Source organism: Cyprinodon tularosa, unplaced genomic scaffold (assembly GCF_016077235.1).
Source record: "Cyprinodon tularosa strain WSP-4 unplaced genomic scaffold, ASM1607723v1 ctg629, whole genome shotgun sequence".
Taxonomy (NCBI): Eukaryota; Metazoa; Chordata; class Actinopteri; order Cyprinodontiformes; family Cyprinodontidae; genus Cyprinodon; species Cyprinodon tularosa.
Window position 1 is genome coordinate 51,087 of NW_024039373.1, and position 21,017 is coordinate 72,103.

The 21,017-nt window shown below is 37.1% G+C and overlaps 1 protein-coding gene across 1 annotated transcript; it reads left to right on the forward strand.

Annotated features, from left to right (window-relative positions):
• The first annotated feature begins 47 nt into the window (after window positions 1–47).
• LOC119798508 (transmembrane protein FAM155A-like) lies at window positions 48–20,110 on the forward strand. The gene is made up of 3 exons (XM_038308014.1): window positions 48–95; window positions 10,888–11,059; window positions 15,851–20,110. Exons 2-3 carry the CDS (start codon window positions 10,888–10,890, stop codon window positions 16,150–16,152), a joined length of 474 nt encoding a protein of 157 aa, XP_038163942.1. The 5' UTR covers window positions 48–95; the 3' UTR covers window positions 16,153–20,110.
• The last annotated feature ends 907 nt before the right edge of the window (window positions 20,111–21,017 follow it).

Below are 21,017 nucleotides of genomic sequence, written 5' to 3' on the forward strand. Positions count from 1 at the left end.
TTTATTCGGACCCCACAGATTTTTAATTGGTTACCCCTGGTCTAGAAGTTTACTTTGATCCCCTAGATGGTCCCCAAGCAAAATAAGGATATCTGGTAAGTGGATGTTTTTTTTTTAGTTTACAACTAAAGCAAGGAATAGCTCTCACACAAGAAAATACATTTTAAACTTTGTATTGAAAAGAATAAGCATAATACAAAGAAATACCCAGTCAAAAACAACTCAATATAAACCCAAGGTTTTCCTTTCAGGTTAGGTTTGTCAGGATTATTTTCGGCAATTGATACTCCACTTTACACAAAAGAGTGAACAAATAGCTAAAAAAAAGCCACAGCAGCAAACAAGTGTACTGTAGGAGTACTCCTTCCTACTTCGGCATAATGGCGGACTGCTTGCAAAAGTGTATGAGTTATGCTTTGAACCTAAATAAATAACATCATGGCACCAAGTACACAAAATGTTTGACTGACAAACAAACAGTCATTACACTTTCGAGAGTAGGAAAAGTGGATTTGCCATAATTTTGTAAGCACCACCGCTGCCAGAGTTTATGGATTTAAAATTTTTTTTGGGGGGGGGGACCAAAAGTGCAAGAATACCATCGGTCAATTCATTTTAGATGAATCTGGACACTTAATTTCTGAGAAAAATCCTCTTTAATACCTTTAAGCTTAAAGTAACCTGAAATCAAGAATTTTTATTTGTCTTGTTCTGATTGTTTAAAAAAAGTTCATCCGATACACTGTCCAATAATTCTAAGCCTGTTTTGATGTGAAAATATTTTAGTCCATACCCAAAAACAGGGAATAAAAGTTTGGACCTAACTGAAATGTTGAAATGCTATAAACACATTTGGCCTATCTTACCGTCTTGGTTTAGTGCCCCTGTGATGAACTGTAGGCTAAAGAGAAATGAGCTGCAGGTATTTGGTGTTCATCCGGCTTCTCTGTCAGCAGTTTAGCCGGATGCCCAGATGATACATCGGAGACAAGGCAATGACAGGGCAGGGCCATCTAGGGCCACTTAAAGCCAATAGTACAGGGCAGGATATAAGGCCTTCCATCAGCTACAATGATATTAGCGTAATTGTAATGGAATAATTGGATTCAAGAGCCAGCTGGGCCTCACCTCTGCAAACTACCAACATGAAAGCACAGAAATGGGCAGCATGGGATGGATCAGGTTGTGCTAGAATTGTAGGTTCAAGTACCGTACGATAAATAATTTTAAGGGAGAAATGTTATCTCTCTTTGGATTAAAAGAAAGTTAGGTCATGTTAGGATACATCTTACATACACATACACATTTTTTTCTGCATATTACTGCAATATATATATATATATATTTTTTTTTTTTTTTTCTTTTCTTTTCTTTTTTTTTTTTTTCTTTTACAAGATCTTTGTCATGGAGATGTTTTTTGACTTGAGTCACATGACAATGCTTTTTGTTATGATTCTGGCCTGACTGATCACCATCGTTTACATTGTGCTTTTCACTGCCAAGCCAAGTGTTCAATCTCTCCACCTATGCTGACCATGCTCCCTCCCAATCAGCAGCATGTACTGTAGCTCCCCTTGTTTCCTGGCTTAATGTGCCAGACTTATTGAAAGTGTCAGTAGATGTCCAAAGTTTCTTCCTTCCTTGCCTTGCCTGATCACGTCTTGTCCTGTTTCCTGATTTCTTAGCCTTACCTTGCACTTACTGGAGTCTGCTACCTGCTTTCTGATAATCTTGAAATTAACCCTGTTTCTGACTACTCATCTCAAGTGACAGTCCTTCAGATTTGTTTGCCATAATCTGGTCCATGGTGCTGACCTACTTCTGTTCTCTGACCACCAATTCAGGCCCCATCCCCAGATCTGTTTGCTTTTCCTTATGTCACACCCAAAGATCTGTCACTGGTTTTCAATGTGAAGAGAGCCACTCTTTCTCACCTCCTCTTCATTTTCAGTGATGTGATCACAGTGCCATCAGCTCCTGCTAACCAAAGCAAAGGATTAACTTTTCCATGAGACTCCAGAGAGGTAGTTCTGGTTCCTTTTTCTTATTGTATGCTGTTATCCAGGATTTATGTTTAATAAATCTTTTAAATATTCATGTTTTGCATCAGTTTGAATTCTCAAACCTCAGTCTGTCTGGTCTCAGATAAATATCTGTAAAGAATGTTTTAAACAAACACTTTTGACTCATCACTTATTGCTATTCCCTCTAAGTTAACATAGTGTAAACAAATGAAAATATTTTGCAGTGAAGAGTTCCCTGTGAGACTTACTTCTTTCTGAGAGTCCATGCCACAAAAGAAATAAACAGCAGCTTTCAGTTTTGTTTAATTTCAAGTAACCACCATGTAACCATCAACAGTAAGAACAAACTTGACCACTGAGATGGATGCCATTGGTTCATGTATCAAAATTTTCCCTTACTTCCTTTCTATGTTCAGAGTTTTCACTGTTTATAGCCCTTTACTTACTGCCACAAGAGATATGTATATGCTCAATCAACCCATAAGAAAGAGACAAAGGGGGACAAGAAGGATGCAATACTTTAGGGCAGGGGTGCTCAAGTCCAGTCCTCAAGAGCTACTATCCTGCAACTTTTTGATGCACCCCATTTTTAACACACCTGAATCAAATGAGTGGCTCATTACCACACCTCTGCTGGGCTAAATGAGGGGATTGAGCCTTTTGATTCAGGTGTGTTAGAGAAGAGATGCATCTAAAAGTTACAGGATGGTAGTTCTTGGGGACTGGACTTGAGCACCCCTGCTTTAGGGAAAACTAGGAAATGTTGACATGCTGCTTTTATCCCCATAAGCCTGTATATTTTACCACTTGCCACATTACCAGCAATATCTACCTTTTGTAAGTATCCTTACATGAACCTGTGAATGATTAGGTTGATATAATTCTTAAGACCGACAAATATGTGCACAAGCAGCTGTTGCAGTGTTTGTGTATAGAAATATACTACAGAGGCCCTCTACTATCTCCAACATTTCAAATTATCTGGATTGGACCTTTTTCATCATTTAAAAGTGAAGGGGAATCTTTAATCCTTATACAGCTCAGTTATGCGTTAGCCTGACAAGAGGGTATTCCAGGTCAAATGTATCAGTTCAACAGGACAGCTCAACAAAACTGCTCTTTTTCTTGTTTTAAAAGTAATTTCTTAAACATAAATATAACAGGGTATGAATAAATTACACTACTTAATATCATGTTAACTAATACATATTTCAATAGTCCTGGGCTTCCTATATGTGGGCTGTACCTGGAACACTTCCAGAGAAAGGCATTCAGGGAGCATATCAGCTTAATACTCTCAATGTGGAGCTCTCAATACTCTCAAAAACGTATCTTTACACACCCATTGCGCTCAGAACCGAGACCTGACCTGTTATTTGCAATTATCCTCATTTAAAACCCGGGACCGCAGGGACCCGTAAATAACAACAACAACAAAAAAAATGTTTTAGTGCTTAAACACATGCTTTATTTTTCTAGCTGCAGCAGATAACTGTCTTAATAACAGAGGCATACAAAACATTGCCTCACTCTGCACTCACAGACTAAGACTTAGATAGACTTTACTGTCATTTTGTACACAGTGTATACAAAAATATTTTTTTTTCAGTACAGATCTCAAGAAATTTCCATTTTCAAAGTGCAGCAGTGATAAAATGTAACCAGCAGTGATAGAATGTAATCATGGTGATAAAAATGTAAACATAAGACTGATATATGAATACAGTTTCCAACATTCAGCGCTTTTTTGTTTTCTTTTAAAACCCCATTTTATACAACATTCAGCAGTCTAATGGCAGTGGGGAAGAAACTGGGGGGGAAGAAACTGTTCCTCAAACAGTCCATGGTGGGGTTGTGAGGCATTGTTTATAATTTTACAGGCTCGGGACACGCAGCGCTGGGATTCAATGTCTTTTATGGATGGAAGAAGAGCACCAATGACTCTACTCTCCTCAGTCTCCTTCCAGTCTGAGGTGTGGCAGCCTCCACACCACACAGTGAGAGAGCTGGTCAGAACGCTCTTTATGGTGCTTCTGTAGGAGGTTGGGAGGATGGGGGGGCAGGTGGGCTCTCCTCATCCTCCTCAGGAAGTACATGGACTTTTGTGCTCTCTTTACCAGTGAGGTGCTGTTTACCGATTAGGTGAGGTTGTCCGTGATGTGCACCCCCAGGAATTTGGTGCTGCTGACCACCTCTGCAGTGGAGCATGGTTAGGACGTTTTTTCCTGAAGTCAACAATGATCTCCTTCATGTTCTCCATGTTCAGGATCAGCTTGTTGTCTCTGCACCAGCCCACCAGCTGCTCCACCTCCTCTCTGTAGTCCAGGCCATTGTCATCTCTGATGAGGCCCACCACCGTGGTGTCATCTGTGAATTTCACGATGTGACTGGTGGTGAACCTGGGGATGCAGTCATGTGTCATCATGGTGAACAGTAGGGGGCTCAGGACGCAGCCCTGAGGGGAGCCTCTGCTTAGACTGATGACATCAGAGGTGTTCTGTCTGACCCGGACTGACTGAGGTCTGTTTGTGAGGAAGTCTAGCAGCAAATATTGAAGGGTTGTATTGAAGCCGAGCTGTTCCAGTTTGCCCATCAGATGCTGTGGGATGGTGGTGTTGAAAGCTGAAATGAAATTCAGGAACAGTATTCGCACGGGTGTTCCTGTTTGTCGGTAGGCGAACTGGACCGGGTCAAATGTTGGCGGCAGACTGGAGATGATGTGTCCTTTATCCAGCCTTTTGAAGCGCTTCATCATGATGGGAATGAGTGTGATAGGCTGTTAGTCATTGAGTGAGTTGACCTTAGGCTTCTTTGGAACCAGAATAATGGTGGCAGACTTAAAGCATGCTGGCACTACGGTACTATAGGCAGAAGTAAGGTTTGAATTGCTGCTTAAACATACTTCTCTGGATATTCTTGGATCAATTTATTTACTTACATGAAGAGTTAATTAATAATAGAATATAAATAATGAGTTTCATTTATGCTGTAACTGTATGATACCTGCCCGCATTTTGTTTATTTTGTTTTCTACCCGTAGATGTATGTTTTATATGGGCACCCACCTGATACACGTGGGTACACTACCCGGCGCAGAAACTCTGGACCTGTGCATGTCCGTATTATAGCTGCAGCTGTACCGATCCGCATACAGATATTGTGGTCCCTTCCCTCCTCTCTCAAAAAAGGATCCCCAAGATACTTGTACTGCCCCACTTGAGACAGAAACTCTACTATGAGCTAAAGCAGGTAATCCACCTTTTGCTGTCGAGAACCATGGCCTCTGACTTTGAGGAGCTAATCATCATCCTGGCTGCGTCACTCTTGGCTGTCAACAGCAAGTGTAAGTCTTAGCAGCAGGGGGCCAGCAGAACCCTGTCAACTGCAAAAGACAAGGACAAAGCCAGCTGGTACTTAAACCAGAAACCATCTACCCCTTGGCTGCTCTGAAAATGCCTGTCCATAAATGTTATGAACAATCCGTTCAAAAAGACTTAGTCATAGACTACTAAATTAAGTCTTAGTCTTTTTAAACGGTCCTGTAATGTAAATACTTAAGTAACCGCTTGCATTATACTATGTTACTGTTTTAACAGTTTTTTTTTAAGTTTTTTAAGGGACTTCATTATCAAAGCAAGTTTTATTTTTTTGCTTTAGAAATCAGAAAATGTATTACAGTGTTAATATAAATGTTTTCTGTAAACATGACTACATGTTTATGTTTGTAGAAGATAAAATATGACGCCCAATAATGGTAAAGACAATTTTAAACATTTAATTAATTTACATTGTATATTTAATGTGCAGAAATAAAATTAATATGCTAAAACTACATATGTAAATTTTTTCTTAAGTAATTGAACCAATAAATTAGGAGCAATCGGAACTTAGGCAGACTAGAAAGCATGTATTAGATCCACATCTCCAAATAAAGTCTTGCACATAAATGAATTTTGAGTTGAATTAGATTAAGGAAAAAATATTCAGAATACATATAATTCATTCCAATCTATTAGGTTATAATATTAAATGAACATTACTTTCCTTTTAACAAATAATTAAAAAAAAAGAATTTTTTAAATTGGGACTTAATGAATCATAGTTTTGGTGTTGTTATTGCTGTTGCTTTTTTTCCCCTACCAATGGATGAAAGCTTATTTTTTCTTTCATAAACTCCTTGCTAACATAAGGCCTTTACATCAGACAATTTATTGTCACAGCCTAACATTTTCCTCTAATTTATATGCATTTTTATGAATGAGAGATTTGACTCAATTCTGCCCTGCATCACATTTACTTTGATTTTGATGCTGTTTGAAATGTGCATTGTCCGGGCTGCCTCTGGCTTTGCCTGTTGTATTAACACACTTCAAACAAGTAACAATAAACAACTCTTTCATAATCTTACAACATCATATGGGCAGTACAGATGAGCAAAAAGAAAATAATAATTTTAGTGCATTTATTTAAACGGGTAAACAAAAAATTATTGGCTACCAATAACCAAATGTAAATGTGAAGCAGAGTACACATTAATTCAATTCTAATATTTGTTTTGGGTTTAACTGAAATGTGACTGAATCCTGATCACACTAACCAACTGAACTACAATCGAGCAATTATACTGGTCTTAATTGAATCAGGGATTGATTTGGATGTGATTTTAGAGTGGTAATAAGATCCTCTGTAATTTCTTATACACTGCCAACAGGTCCAGCAACTTGTGGACAATATATATGGATATTTATCAATTTGTGTATATATACATGATTGCTAAAGGTGACGCAGCAGTGTTGTTCAAAAGGTGAGAAGTTAAAAAACTTAAATCCCAGCCAAGCCTTCTCAACGTACTGTAAACATGTAACAGCTTCAGTTTAATATAAAAAAAATGTATGTTGTAAATACCATTCAGTAGAACATCAGTTCTGACTTTATCTCATGTTACCATAATACCATAACAGCTTCTTCGTCACTGCCATCAGACAGCTGAACTGTTGATAAACCCTAAATTATGTCACAGACTCTGCATCACACTGATAACACCAAACCAAAATACTGCATATTTGCCCCATATATATTTAATGCTCTGAACTTCCATATCAGTGCGTTTTTGCACTATGTCTTTTCTCCCACACTGGTGTATTTGAATACAGCGGCACTTTATGGAATGGAAATATTTTGAAGGCTGTACAAAACAAAATTTCGTTTTGTTTGCACTCTGTGTATACAAAATAACAATAAAAGTTGCCTAAGACAAGTCCAAGTCTGGTTTTAATATACTTTGATATTAAGCTATTGATCATCTTTGTAAACTCGCCATTTAATGTGGTATGACAAGCTAACTGTGCAAAAGTTAGAGGTTTTATGGAATTAAATTGTTTGGAACAGTTAACAGAGGAATTATACTTACAGTGTCCATTTGACTAATTTTTTGGTATGGGCATCTTCTTTTTGAAGGTCCTGAAGGTGTGTAACTCATGCTGTGTTGGGCTGTGTTGCCTCAGAATGTGTTTCAGATCTACAAGCTAAACTTAATCTACATTTAAATATAATAAAATGTGATTGTAATTGTTTTCTGTCCTGTACTTACAGGGCCTGATGTTTAGATGATTTGTAGGTCATAAAACATATGCAAATGTGTTTGTACGCACAGAGGGGATCTTCAAAGAAGGTGCAAAGTGTTTAGAATTTCCAATGTAGCAGACAGCATGTGCAAAAAACGTTTTGTTTTTTTTCATGTGTGCTTTTGCACATGCAGGTCATATTCTAATGACAAAACTGCATAAATTCACGAGTGAGCATATTCACCATGTTGAACCATGTTCAAAGTGATTTTCCAAATCTCATCTCAACTCTTTCATCAGTTTATGCATCTTTCTGAGTACTTCTGAAAGTCAGGTGCAAACTCACTCCCAAAACTTCCTGCAGTCAATGTTGCCACAAAGGAGACATGGGGTTCAGGGGGACAACTGACTTGTGTTATGATGTTAAGTGTCTTCTTTTTCATTTCAGTTATTTTTGTTCTTGGCACTTAAAGATTTGTCTTTATATTTGGGCTGCAGTCTTTGTAAATGACCTGCAACACACTCAGTTATTTCCCATTTAAAAAATGCACTTATAATTTGTTGCCCCTTTTTCTGAATCTATGAAGATCAGGACCTCAGTCTCACAATAATAGTAAAATGTTTGTCAAGCTGGCAAATGATCTTGAATGATGATTCGAAGCAGATGCCAGCTCTCCTGACAGGCCTAAAAGTACTTGTCAAACATTATTGTTAATTGTTTAGTTTACAATACCACACAATGAGGGAACCACCCAATTTTTGAAAATAAGGCCTATAGCAAGCAGTTTTCCCTGCTAACTTATTTGCCAATTTGTCCCTTCAATACTTTTTAAAACATGTGGTAAACTCATATTTCCTTGTCATGAACACACACTCACTCGTCAATGATTACAGGGTATCATGATTACATGAGTACAATGCATTAACATATTAACACATAGCATCATACTCTTAATAGATCTGAAAATACTTCCAGATTATTACAGAGACTAATGTAAACTATTGGGATGGAAACTCCGTACAAATAAACAAGCCACATGGGAGCATCCCCATTGTTAGGGAAGGTCTCAGTGCAGCCTTTCAAGGTGGAGTAAGATTTCTAGAAGATTATCTGTGGACAACAGGCAGCCACTTGTTTCATTTAAATTCTTACAGGAGCAGATGCATGACCTGAATAATGCAGAGGTATATAGAATCTGGACATTGATGTGCCCTCCTGTCCTTGGACACAGGGATAGGAGTGCCCGCTTATAAAAAAAAAAAAAAAAAAAAAAAAAAACAGAAAGAGGGCATATTCTTTCCTCCTACTGATTCAGCTCGGACCATGCTCGAGCAATTCCATATATATGACCTTAGGTTGTAGCCTTGTTACTTCCCATCTGGAAAATGTAATTTCTCTGAGAAGACAAATCCTTTTGGGTCATTTATTTTTGCTGACATTATGGAAAGAGTCCTTGACCTTTATTCTGTAAAGGTCTTAAGCTACTCTCTTTACTTTTTTTTTTAGGGCTGTTCAATAGGTAAATGGTGCACACTTACCATCACTGACTTTCCCACTCAGGGGTCACAACTCTACACTAAGACAGCCCAAGAAGATGTTGAATTTTTATTTCAAGTTATGAGCCTGGCTACACTGCTACAGAACTGGTCATAAAAATCCCTAATACACAACTTATTGTAGTGCATTTAAGGAAAATATCCACAATGATTGTGGAATCAATCTGTAAAATCTCTTTCATAATAGCTAATTTCTTGAGTTGTTCTCCTGACACAATGTAAATCAGAGTACAAACTATATAACACCAGCCTATCTACTCTAGCTCAGTCTTGGGGATTTGATAGCATTCACGGATCATAGAAGGACATTCAATCCCTCCAGGGCAATTTTATTTTTCATTAAGCGCTCCTTTCAGTTGGACCTACCTTGAAAGGGCAACCATATCAGACCACCTCTTCTGCCTCTTCAGTGCAGGGAAGAGGGGCTATTCTTTGAGCTTCCCTGGATGTCAGAGCGCCTCACTGCATGTGTGAGGGTGAGAGGTCCTACTTTCTGAAGGAAGTTCATTTTGGTCATGATTAATATTTAATGCCCCCAGATGAATGTCAGGACTTCCATGGACCAGTGGATGGAGATTTCTATGATTTGGTTAAGTCTATTCTTTGCCTCAAAAATTTGAAGGAGCATCCGCATTACTGCAAACAAAGCCATAATCTCACCATTTCGAGTTCCATTCTATCATCAGCAGTGAACAAGACACAAAGGCACACACCAACCCAGATAAAGCACTCTGCATCTTGCCTATCCATAACCACGGCTTCAGACTCAGAGGAGCGGACTCTTGTCCAACCTGCTAGTTTCAGCGAATCTCTTTAGTTTAAGGTAATGGCTTGAAGGAGCCAACATAACCACATTATCTGCAAAAAGGGGATGGGATTTTAAGTTTATTACCCAAACACAACTGTGCCTAGAGATCTTTTCCTGGAGTTCTACAAAAACCAATATGGAAGTCCATTACACACTGCCATCAGGGTTGCTTGTGTGCCAAGAATGAGGCCAAAGCTCTTGTTTTGGATGTAAAATAGTCTGGATAGCTCTTAGAAGCCACCAACATACTTCACAAGCACCTTTTTCACAAAATAAATTAATGGCCAGAATCATAGGCTCCTTCCAAACCTACAAAACACATACAGAATGGCTGAAGAAATATACTATATATTTTTTCATAAATAATTCCCAAAGGTAGAAATCTGGATCATTGTTTAACGGCCAGGATAAAAATCACATTGCTCCTCCAGGATTTGAGGTCTGACCGTCAGTCACAGCCTGAGACTGAAACTGTTAAGTTTCCTCTATAATTTGAAAACATTATCTGGTTCCCCTTTGTTGTTATTGTTAATATAAAAATATATGTTTACTTGCTTATTTTTGAATCTTATGAAAAGTGTTTTTATATAGCTTTTTCCTCAGGATGAACATTGTGTCACCCCTAAAGATAAATGTTAACCTTTTGAAATCTGCTTTGTGCAGCTCAGTGATGCTGTGTTTCACAGAGGATGTTGGATAATACTTTATATTGACTGACAAACTGATGACTACCCAGCAACAAGCAAACTCATTAAACAGTGGATATTAGGATCAACAGGATAACTGCAGAGTCTTGTGTGAATCAATAGCTATAGAGGTCATGATGGTGTAAGATTGTGGTTTTAAAGATGTGTGCGTGTGTATGTGTGAATATCATCCAAAAAGGCATTTCCTAACTCATCAATATCTTCTCACCTCTCTGTTTTCCACCTAGATGGTTTATAAGTCCTGGCTGTGTTCTCAGTACTTCCAGACCACCCAGATACACTGCACCAATCGAATCCCCTGTGGCCAGTACTGCCTGGAGGTTCAACAGCGCTGCCCCTTTGTCCTCCCTGACAATGATGATCTCATTCATGGAGGCAGCCCAAGTTTTGTATGTACAGGTAAAATTCAGTAATCACTTCCCTTATTTCATTGTCCCCTACGACTTGCATTTTCTAAATTTAACTGGAACATACATCTACAGTCTTTACTCATGTCTTGGTCCTGCTTTTTTATGGAACACAGTCTGCTACACTACTAGCCCAATGTTAGCTGAAATTAAAAGACTTATCAAAAAACAAGTCTTGAACAGTTTCACTAAATTGTGTGTAGTTACATTTTATGAAAGAAAAATATTTTTTTCAGCCTATGCACTATCCTTTGTGAAAACAGTGAAATTAACATCCGAGGGAACATGTGACGATACAATCACACAGAAAGCAGCTAAACCTGCACTGTCAATATTACTGTAAGTTACATTGTTAGGAGAGAAAAGCTTAGATCCGAAGAAAAAAAGTCAAAGAATCAATCAACTACGAAGTTATCTGATAAAACTGTTTTTGCTGGACATCAGAAAATTGAAGTACTTTGTGAAAAAAAACAATCGCGCAAAACAAGGTTGTGTTTTATCAGGAACTTTGCCCATAGATTCTGAGTATTACAGTACCAACAACAGGTAATTAACCAAAGGGCCCTGTCACACCTTGCCATTTTAGACAGCATATGCTCGACGTCCAAGAATCTCCTAAAATGCTGGCACACCCTGAACTTTCTATGTATTTTTTTAAGTTTGGGAATATACATAGTGTATTTATAACGATTTCACAGCGTAGGTCCAAAGATCGCCTAAGTTATGCATAAAGCACGGTAGTGTAATGTCCATAAAATGATGCACAACTATAATTTTTTAGGGCATTACAAGGCATCAGTGAAAGCTGCTCCCCTCAGGCGCATCGGGAGCATCAGGAGCAGCAGGGATATATAAAATGAAAATAAAATAAAATGTCTTTGATCGCAGTATTAACCTGACTGCTCTTTTACGCCCTCAAAAAAAAAAAAAAAAAGAATAAAGAAAAAGAGACAAGGTTTGCAGTCGCAGCTGATTCAGCATCGTGTCTGCTAGGAAGTTTGTAGGCGATTGGCGTGAACGAAGGGAGGATCCATCACACTCACCTTCACGCTCATCCTATGATGGGGTTGAAGTCTGGAGGAGTACAGACGGTTTCCTCCTGTGAACCCCCTTTTATACCAAAATGCTGCCAATACGCCATTATATAGTAGCTGTTGGAGATAAGTTCTTTATAAGTTATGCATAAGTTTTGCACAAGTTACTCATAGGTTTTGGATAAGCTAGACACCCCGACTTATGAGTATCTTACACTTAAAGTATGTCAACGATCAGATAACTTACCTATAACTTATGCCCCACGCATATGCGGGAAATTTTGAGAATGCTCAAAATTACTGTATGTATTTCACGTATTTCAGCGTGCTCATAACTGATACAGAACGTACCCATAACTTATCCAACGCATGCTAGTGTTGGATAAGCCAGATCTTTCGTACGTCAGGCATACGCAGGCGCGCTGGAAGCTGTTTCAAGCGAGGGGGGCTGATGGCTGGGTTGGAAAACACATGACGTCATTATGTTGAGGGCTGTGGCTGACGTTTTTAACATAATATTGTAGGCCTACATTTGTTGCCAAAAACTGCCATTTAAAATGCATCGGAACAAAGCATGAACATTTTAAACTTTATTTCTTCTCTTTTGATCATTCAAAACATACAACAGCTCCCAATCAAAAGGATCAGGAATACTTGAATGAAACATGGCTTAAATATCGCCTAAACTGATCATTGATATGCAGCCTTATTCTTGCGTAGACTTCTTCAGCCACAGGACTACGACGAATAGGCACAGCATATAGAAATAAATAAGAAATAAATAACGCTAAATAAATGCTCGGCGGCAGTATAGGGGAATTAAAACCATTTCTTACCTCGAAATAGTCAGAAATACGTTTCTGCTGCCTATTGCTAGCCATGCCTAAACGAATGTGAGGTGGCGGAAGCTTCCGGGGGAGTAGCCTAGTTTTTTATGAAATATTAAAATAATGAATCATTAGTTTATATCTTATACACAGCCCATCGTTTTAATCCCATATCAAACACAGTCTTTTAAAAACTAAATACATAAATAATTTCATGTTTGTAAGTACAATATTATGTTACTCCACAGCCCCCCACCATGGGGGGCTGATGCTATGACGAGGGAGGCTGCAGCCCCCGCAGCACCCCCCTTCCCGTGCCACTGGGCATACGCTGTCTAAATCGGCAAGGTGTGACAGGGGCTAAAAAAAATTGTAAAGAATTCCGGCATCCAGACCCTGAGCAGATCACTGGTGTTAGAATTAAACACCCCTGCTTTAAGAAATGAACGATTGACAAGAATTGCCAGTTTTATCATTACACCACCAGTTAATGGGTAGTTGTCCCTAAAAATCCAGGAGCTTATGAATCACAGCCAACACACATAAACCCACCAAAGCTTGCTTTACTATCAATACTAAGACTTTACATTGAATTAAATTCATTTTACCTATTGGATTTGTGCCTAACTCTGACATTTACCCTAACCATTACCAGTATATTCCTAACCCTAATCTTACCCCAAAGTGAAGTCACAGATTGCCTCTAAATTTACTCCTTGTCTTAGAAACCTGAGGGTCCACCAAGTCCTCCAATAACCAGCCTTTTGTCCCCATAAGGTCCTCAGGAAGTCAATGAATGTATCAAAAACAGTATTGAATAGGTTACACAGACAGCTCACATGCCTTGCTCTAAGGGCCAATATAAGTTCAGGACTATGTAGCAACATTAGTGGGACACCCATTCCTTGATAAAGTTTGCAGTTACAGGATGTCATTCTATGGCTAATGCTTACAATATCCGATACAATGAAAACAATCAACTTTGTGTTCTCTAAAGCATTAAAGTACATAAAAAACAGTGATGCAGGTAAAAAAAAAAAAGAAATGCATAAAAAAACATATTAGTTTGGATTTATCACTTTAATTTCTATATGTACTTAACTTTTATCCAGATAACATGAATATGTTACATTTTATATGCTGCATATCATGTTGAAAACAAAATTCATATAAAAAAATAAATAATACCTGCTGTGTTGAAACAAGGGATCGAGAATATGGAATCTGCAACAGAAAGTGCAGTGAATGGAAGCAGGGTTTCTTGTGTAGTAACAATGGAGAAAAATTAATAAGAAAAGATTTCCATTTTAAACATCTCATACACAGAAATCCATTCTAAATGCAGTCCATACTACTGTATATCTATGGTCATGTAAATGTATGACCCTCTTTTAAACTGTATTGGCATTGTAAGCTCGTAATTCATAGTATATGCTTCCCCCTGGTGGTCAAATAGAACAGCATATTTTAAGGTGAAGTTTTTTTGATCTATTTCTTTATCCTAATTTTGCTAAAAGACATTATTTTAAGTATATATGTAGATGATTCTGGGATTTTGAGCTGGTGTGTATACTTTATGTTCTGTATAGACTTTAGAAAATGCACACAATTCTTTTTTTGAAAAAAAAAAAAAAATTATATATATATATATATATATATATATATATATATATATATATATATATATATATATATATATATATATATATATATATATATATATATATATATATATATATATGTATATATATGTATGTAGAAAATATATATTTTATTTGTATCTGTCCCAAAACAGAACACGTGTAGTTTATTAATTAGTTCTGGTTTAACATGCTTCCCTTTTACAAGCAAAAATTAAAAATCTTGGCATTAGTTGCTACATGAGGATGGATTTAAAAAAACACAACAGAAAGCATCTTAAGGGAATCGGCAAGACATTGACATGCAAATTAAAGTATAATCTTTTCCAGGACTGTGTGTATGCCAGATTGTATTGAAATGGAATTATGTACATAAAGGGCATTATATTTCAAAAATCCCTACAGGGAGTGCAAAATTGTGTGGTTAAAAAAAAATGGGTTTGCTACAGGTAATTATCAAAGAATGCGTTGGCAATTGATAAGATATGCAAAGTGGTAACAGTCCACCTTATTTTAATGAGAACCATCCATCCATCCATCCATCCATCCATCCATCCATCCATCCATCCATCGCTTATCGCCATTCATCTTATTAGTTATTAATAACAATCTTGTTTTTGATCCAAAAGTGGGAGTTTTGATATAGACACAAACAATGATGTTAGATGGGAATATGAAATCACAACCATCATTTATATACTTAAAATAAATAGTAAATTGAACTGAATCAGAATTGTAGTAGGAAAGACTTTGTGGTATCTAGAAAGATTATATTGTGATCCATGCAAATCAATACAATACTGTACCATGATAGAACTTTTACACCTGATTTACACCAACACTATACAGTAGTGTTTACCTTTGATAACTCCTGACAACATATATTAGAATAACACATTGCAACCTGAGGTAGGCCCAGAAATTATGCTTAACACAGAGCCCATAAATGAACAGTGAGAAAGAAAACAAAGTCCATCTTACCAACAGGGACTTTGCACAGGAAGATCAGCTTTGTATATGCAAAACAGTGAGATATTTAATTTGTAAAAAAAAAACTAAAAAACTAGTTAGAACCCAGAAAACCCTCCCAATGCTAAGCTTCTTTACATTATTCATATTAGGAAAGCATTTTTAGAATAGCCACAACAAACAAACAAAATTTGTCAATATCTTTATTTGCTGTGGTAAAGGTACTGATAGGAAGACCCTGTTGTATGACAATATACTTTTTTAAATTCTAATATATTTCCCATACCAACCCTTCATCTTTAAATATCTGCAGGATTGCTGGAGGACTACCCATCAGGTGTTGACCCAAATGCAGAGTGTTGCGACGTACGGTGGGATACAAAAGTGGACAACCGTTCCAGAGGGACCCTCAAAAGAACTCATCCGCCATGCCAGCATCGTACCTCCCTTAGCTCTTCAGCAGCCTGCAGACTGTGTAACAGCCGGCTTAAACTCTGCCTGCTGGTCCTTGTCCTCCTACACACTGTTGCCAGCCTCACTGCATCACACAATGCAACAGGAATGGGTCTCCCCACCTTCACGCCTCTGGAGGAGAGTCCCGCCAATGAGGAGTGATGAAGCAGCCGAGTGGATGTGAGGTTGGAAAGGTGGGGAGGAATTTCCTCACCATGGCAACCAGCTTGAAAAATACAGTGATGGTGGGTGCGTACGGCTGGAGCTGTGTGCCTGTAGACATACTGCAACACTTTATGACAAACAAAAACATATGGGAATGCTTTGAAATGAGTTACGCTTCAATCAATCAAAACAAAGAAGTGATGTAATAAACAGACTCCCATACACTAAGGGATTCAAGTGATCCCTTAGATAGGAAAAGGGACAATGCCACAACCTTTGTTCCTTGTGGCTGAGTTTCTCTAACAAAGCTTTTTTACACTGCGTTCTGATTATTGGTTTCTGTTGCTATGGCTGACTATAGAATAACACAATCATCTTATTTTCTTTATTTCTCCTTTACTGGTTCCCTCATTCAGGGACAAATATGTTCCTCTAAGACAGAAAATGGGATAAATACTTAGCAGCAGGTTTGTGTGTGTTTGTGTGTGTGTGACAGAGAGATGGAATGTGTGCATGTTGCTATGCCAAAAAGCTTATTTAAAATGCTGATTTCATGGAGAGCCCTGCAGAATTTCTCTGCACCACTGTGGGAGGTGGAGCATATTTCTGTTTGAAGATCATTGGGTTTGATGGGGTTCTGAGTTCCATTTAAAACGATTTGACAGCAGCTCATAGGTATTTTTAATTTGATTTGAGAGATAATCAAAAAATAACAGAATAGTATCGAAATACATTTCGTGATTTAATTAAAGTAAATACTTGGGCTCAGGAAATTTTTTAATATTTTCTACATTTTTTTCCTTAACCAACCATTTTTTTTCCTATTGCGATTTAATAAAATGCAACAGAATCAAGTTTGATTGGGAAAACCTTACTTAGACTATGCTATAATTCTTTTTTCTAAACCTAAATTTGAGAAAGAATAATTTGATTTTACTAGTAGTGAAATCCCAAAACCTTACTATGTGATTATTCCGTAAAAAAAAAGCTTTACAACAAAAAAAAAATTCATACAATTGTATTTTTTATTTTCAACATGTAGTAAAGGTGGAAAACAACACTTTGTTAAAAAGAAAATAGATAAACAAAAAAACCACCCAGTCCTCTAAACACTGGAGATCCAGCAACAACTAATTAAAGTAAGATCCGGCTTTGTTAGTCATTCAATCAATCCTAAAACCCAGAACCAGTGTGGGTACGTCTGGATGATTAAATACAACCTTTTTTGTCATTTTAGCCCAGGAACAAGTTTTCTACTGATATATGCATGTCCAGTAAACCGGGAGTTAGAAGCACTATGTGTTATGGAGATAATTTCTTCCATTTTTATTTGGTGTGGGTGGGGATGTTAACATTTGTGCTTTAAATAGCCTGGCACACAAAATACAGGAAATTAACACATTTCAGATTTGAACCCCTATATCTTATTTAAAGACAAAAATGACCCAATATAATCTTCACCATATTACAGATGACTCAAACTGTAACTTCTATTAATATTGGCTGAATTCTGCTTTCTGTCATGCTCTGTAGCCTTTTTAATCTCGCATACAAATAGACAATTTTAGTTTATCTCAGTGCAATTGCATGCAGAGGCTCTTCAAGGTGATGCTACCTTACTCTCAGAACCACATTTAATCCCAAAACATAACCTGTAGCATTCAATATGTTTGCATTTCATTACTTAAAGCATTACAAATTCCATTATGTAAAGGGCTTATTACTACTTAACATAACAAACATTTTCATCCATAGTGAGAACAGTTTCAAGACAGTTTTTTCTTTTCTTACAGAGAAATTCATTGAACTTAAAAGCAAAGGGCCTTTTTTTGTTACTGTAATTGGAAATGAAGCGCAGAAACAAACAGAAAAATTAGCATGTCACTGTTTGTGCACTCAAAGTCAACTGAGTTTACTTATATATTAATCAAGGGTTTTGTGATATAAGAAAGACATGATATGACTTTAAGGGCTGACTTGTTTCCCTAGTTTTGTTTATTTTATTTTTTACTTTGATTTGGATGGTTGCAAGGTATCAGGTATTTGCTAAAAGCAAGGATATGTGGTCGAATACATTTTTACATTCTAGTGTGTTAATTATCAACATGAGATGTTCCATACAGAATCTGATGTCGTCAGTTTATAGAACAGTTATATGGAGCTTTTAATTCCACCTATCGTGGTGTATTTATTGACTAAATCAACTTTGCATTTGCTGCTCAGACCTTGTGCCATAAAACTCATCACTATACTTGTTTGCACAGAAAGCTCCTCATGTATCCATTCTGGTTTAAGTTGTCTACATTCAGTGTCAAAAAGGCTGCTATACCGGAGTCCACCACTTGATGGAGAGATATTCATTCTTTCATGTTATCGCTGCTGCTGGAGGTCCATACTTGAGCATTAGAACTGTTAGATACAGCAATCAAATATAGTTTAGTTCTGAGAGAAAATTATTTTCTATTACCCATCAGTGTGTGGGCAGAAGGGTGCTTCTGGTGTTGCTGTGTGTGTACTTCCAAATACTTCTTTTATATTAATATTTTTTTTTACTTTTACATTTATACATTATGATTTTTTCATTCTGAGCTGATTACAAAACATCATGGCATGGGCATACGGGATGGTTACACTTACAGGTGCTGTCTTCAGACTCCAGAGATCTACAGTATTACTCTGTATTGCACCGCAGCCCTACACCTGCATTAGGTGATCCTATTTGACATTATTGTTTATTGTATTGTTACACAGAACACAAAAATATTCTTCCTTCACTTTCCTCTGCCAAGTCTGAAAAAAAATAGCAAATCTTTCCGAAATTAACTTGAAATGTAACATCTAAATGTTAAGTTGAAAAGTGGATTTAAAACAACATTAACATATCCGTACATCCAGATTGGTAACATAGTGGGTGGAAAAAATGGCTCAACCTGAACACCACTCATTCAAAAACCTCCATGTTTGCAAATGAGTTTACTTTGAAATTTAATGAGCATGCTTTTATTTCAACAAAGTTCAAAACATTGACATAGAAGACATGTTTTCATTGTGCATCTTCACTACGGTTGCATGGGGATGAATGTTGTGTACCAGTTGCCATTTAACCCAACTCATTCAGACATTTACAGGAAGGATTCACATGTTTACATGAATTAATTAGATCAATATTTGGTCATGTTTGCAGTGCATACAACAATTATACCTTAATCTTAATGCTTAATTATGTCAAAATAGTTCGGCATTACACAGTGTAGAAAACATTGTAGGCTCATATTGAATCAGTCTTCATTCCTTGAAATGGTCTGTAGCAGCTGTAGGTTAGACTCAGTCAACTTTTGTAACATGTTAATATTTGTGCTTTCTTCCTGCACAAATTGGCCATTAATGCCTGTTGCTCTCATTTAATCATTAGTTTTCTCTGTCTGTTCAAAAGTTATTTTCTCTACCCCTGGATCTATGCAGAAGCTCATTTTTTGTTGTTGTTGTAAATATGTTCCTTGGTATGCTGATCAATGTATGTTTCTCCTTTTCTTATTTAATGTCACACTGTTTCTTCCCTCTTTTATGTCTTTTATTTGATTTGAATGTCTGAAATCACTGATGTCTCAAGACAGTGTGGCACAGTTAGACCAACAGATTTTGCCCTTAGCATCACAGCCTTTTTGTAAAAGGCTGCAGATGTATGTGTGTATGTGAATGCAAAAGGTTTATTATACTACAAATGAAAAAGGTTTAAAGGAATATAGAAGTACCATTACGATTACTATTATTATTACTATTATACTACTAGTATATTGTAATATTATAGATGCTTTAGTTCAAGTAACTTATTTAATTTTTTTACAAAGAACTTTGAGATGAAATGATTTATAAAAGAGTATCACAGGTAATGTTTTTTGAAGAGTATGAAAACTACAGCTACAATTATTGAAAAATGTGTTCAAATAAAAATAAATACTAATATAATGATTCTGTGTACCTTTGTTGTACTTATGGATTAGGTGCTTTAATAGTAAAAGGAATAGAAGTGTTCATAGTGTTATAAAAAAAATGAGAATACATTTTTATAGACTCTTATAAAGTAAATAAAAAGACTGAGTTGAAGGGGTTTTTAATCCAGCTTTTGTTTCTGAAGTAATGATAAAATTTCAAACTTTCACTATTACCCAGTTTCGGTTATGACTTTAGTCTGATGATTATACATTCACCAAAAAAATGTATTTTGCATTTTCCAGTTTCATAAGACATCTAATAAAGCAACTTTTACATGTTAAACATTTTATGCATTGCTTAAAGCTACAGTGTGTAATAATTACAGGGATATACAGTCAGAAATGTAATATATTATACATAACTATGTTATTTATCATCATCTACGAGCTCAGCCTCTTAACCTTAATATTTGCGTTGCCTTAGAATTTGTTATTTATAATTACATAGGAGCGGGTCTCGCAGCCATGGAGGCAGACATCTTTGTGCTACGGCAGCGCAGAGCCAACAAACTAGCGATTGCGAGATCGCCCATTACAATAACATGCTGCGTGATGATGCTGTTACTCTCCAGTATACTTATTCAGCAACGTCCCTGACGTTTCACAGGTAATGATTCAGTAATTTTCTGTAAAATAATTTTCTGGATATATACCTCGGTTACTTCTCTCCGGCTCCTTTGGAGATCTTCAAGCCTTTCCTCCTCTGCTCTAGTCACCCCGCTGGCACCTCTCCCTCGCCTGGCCCTGGCTGCACGCCCACCCCGGCCTCTCTGCCCTCTTCCTCGCCCTCTTCCTCTCCCTCTTCCTCGCCTTGTAACCCCCGTGCCACAAACAAGACTTGGACTCTGTAAACGGGGAATATATATTCTT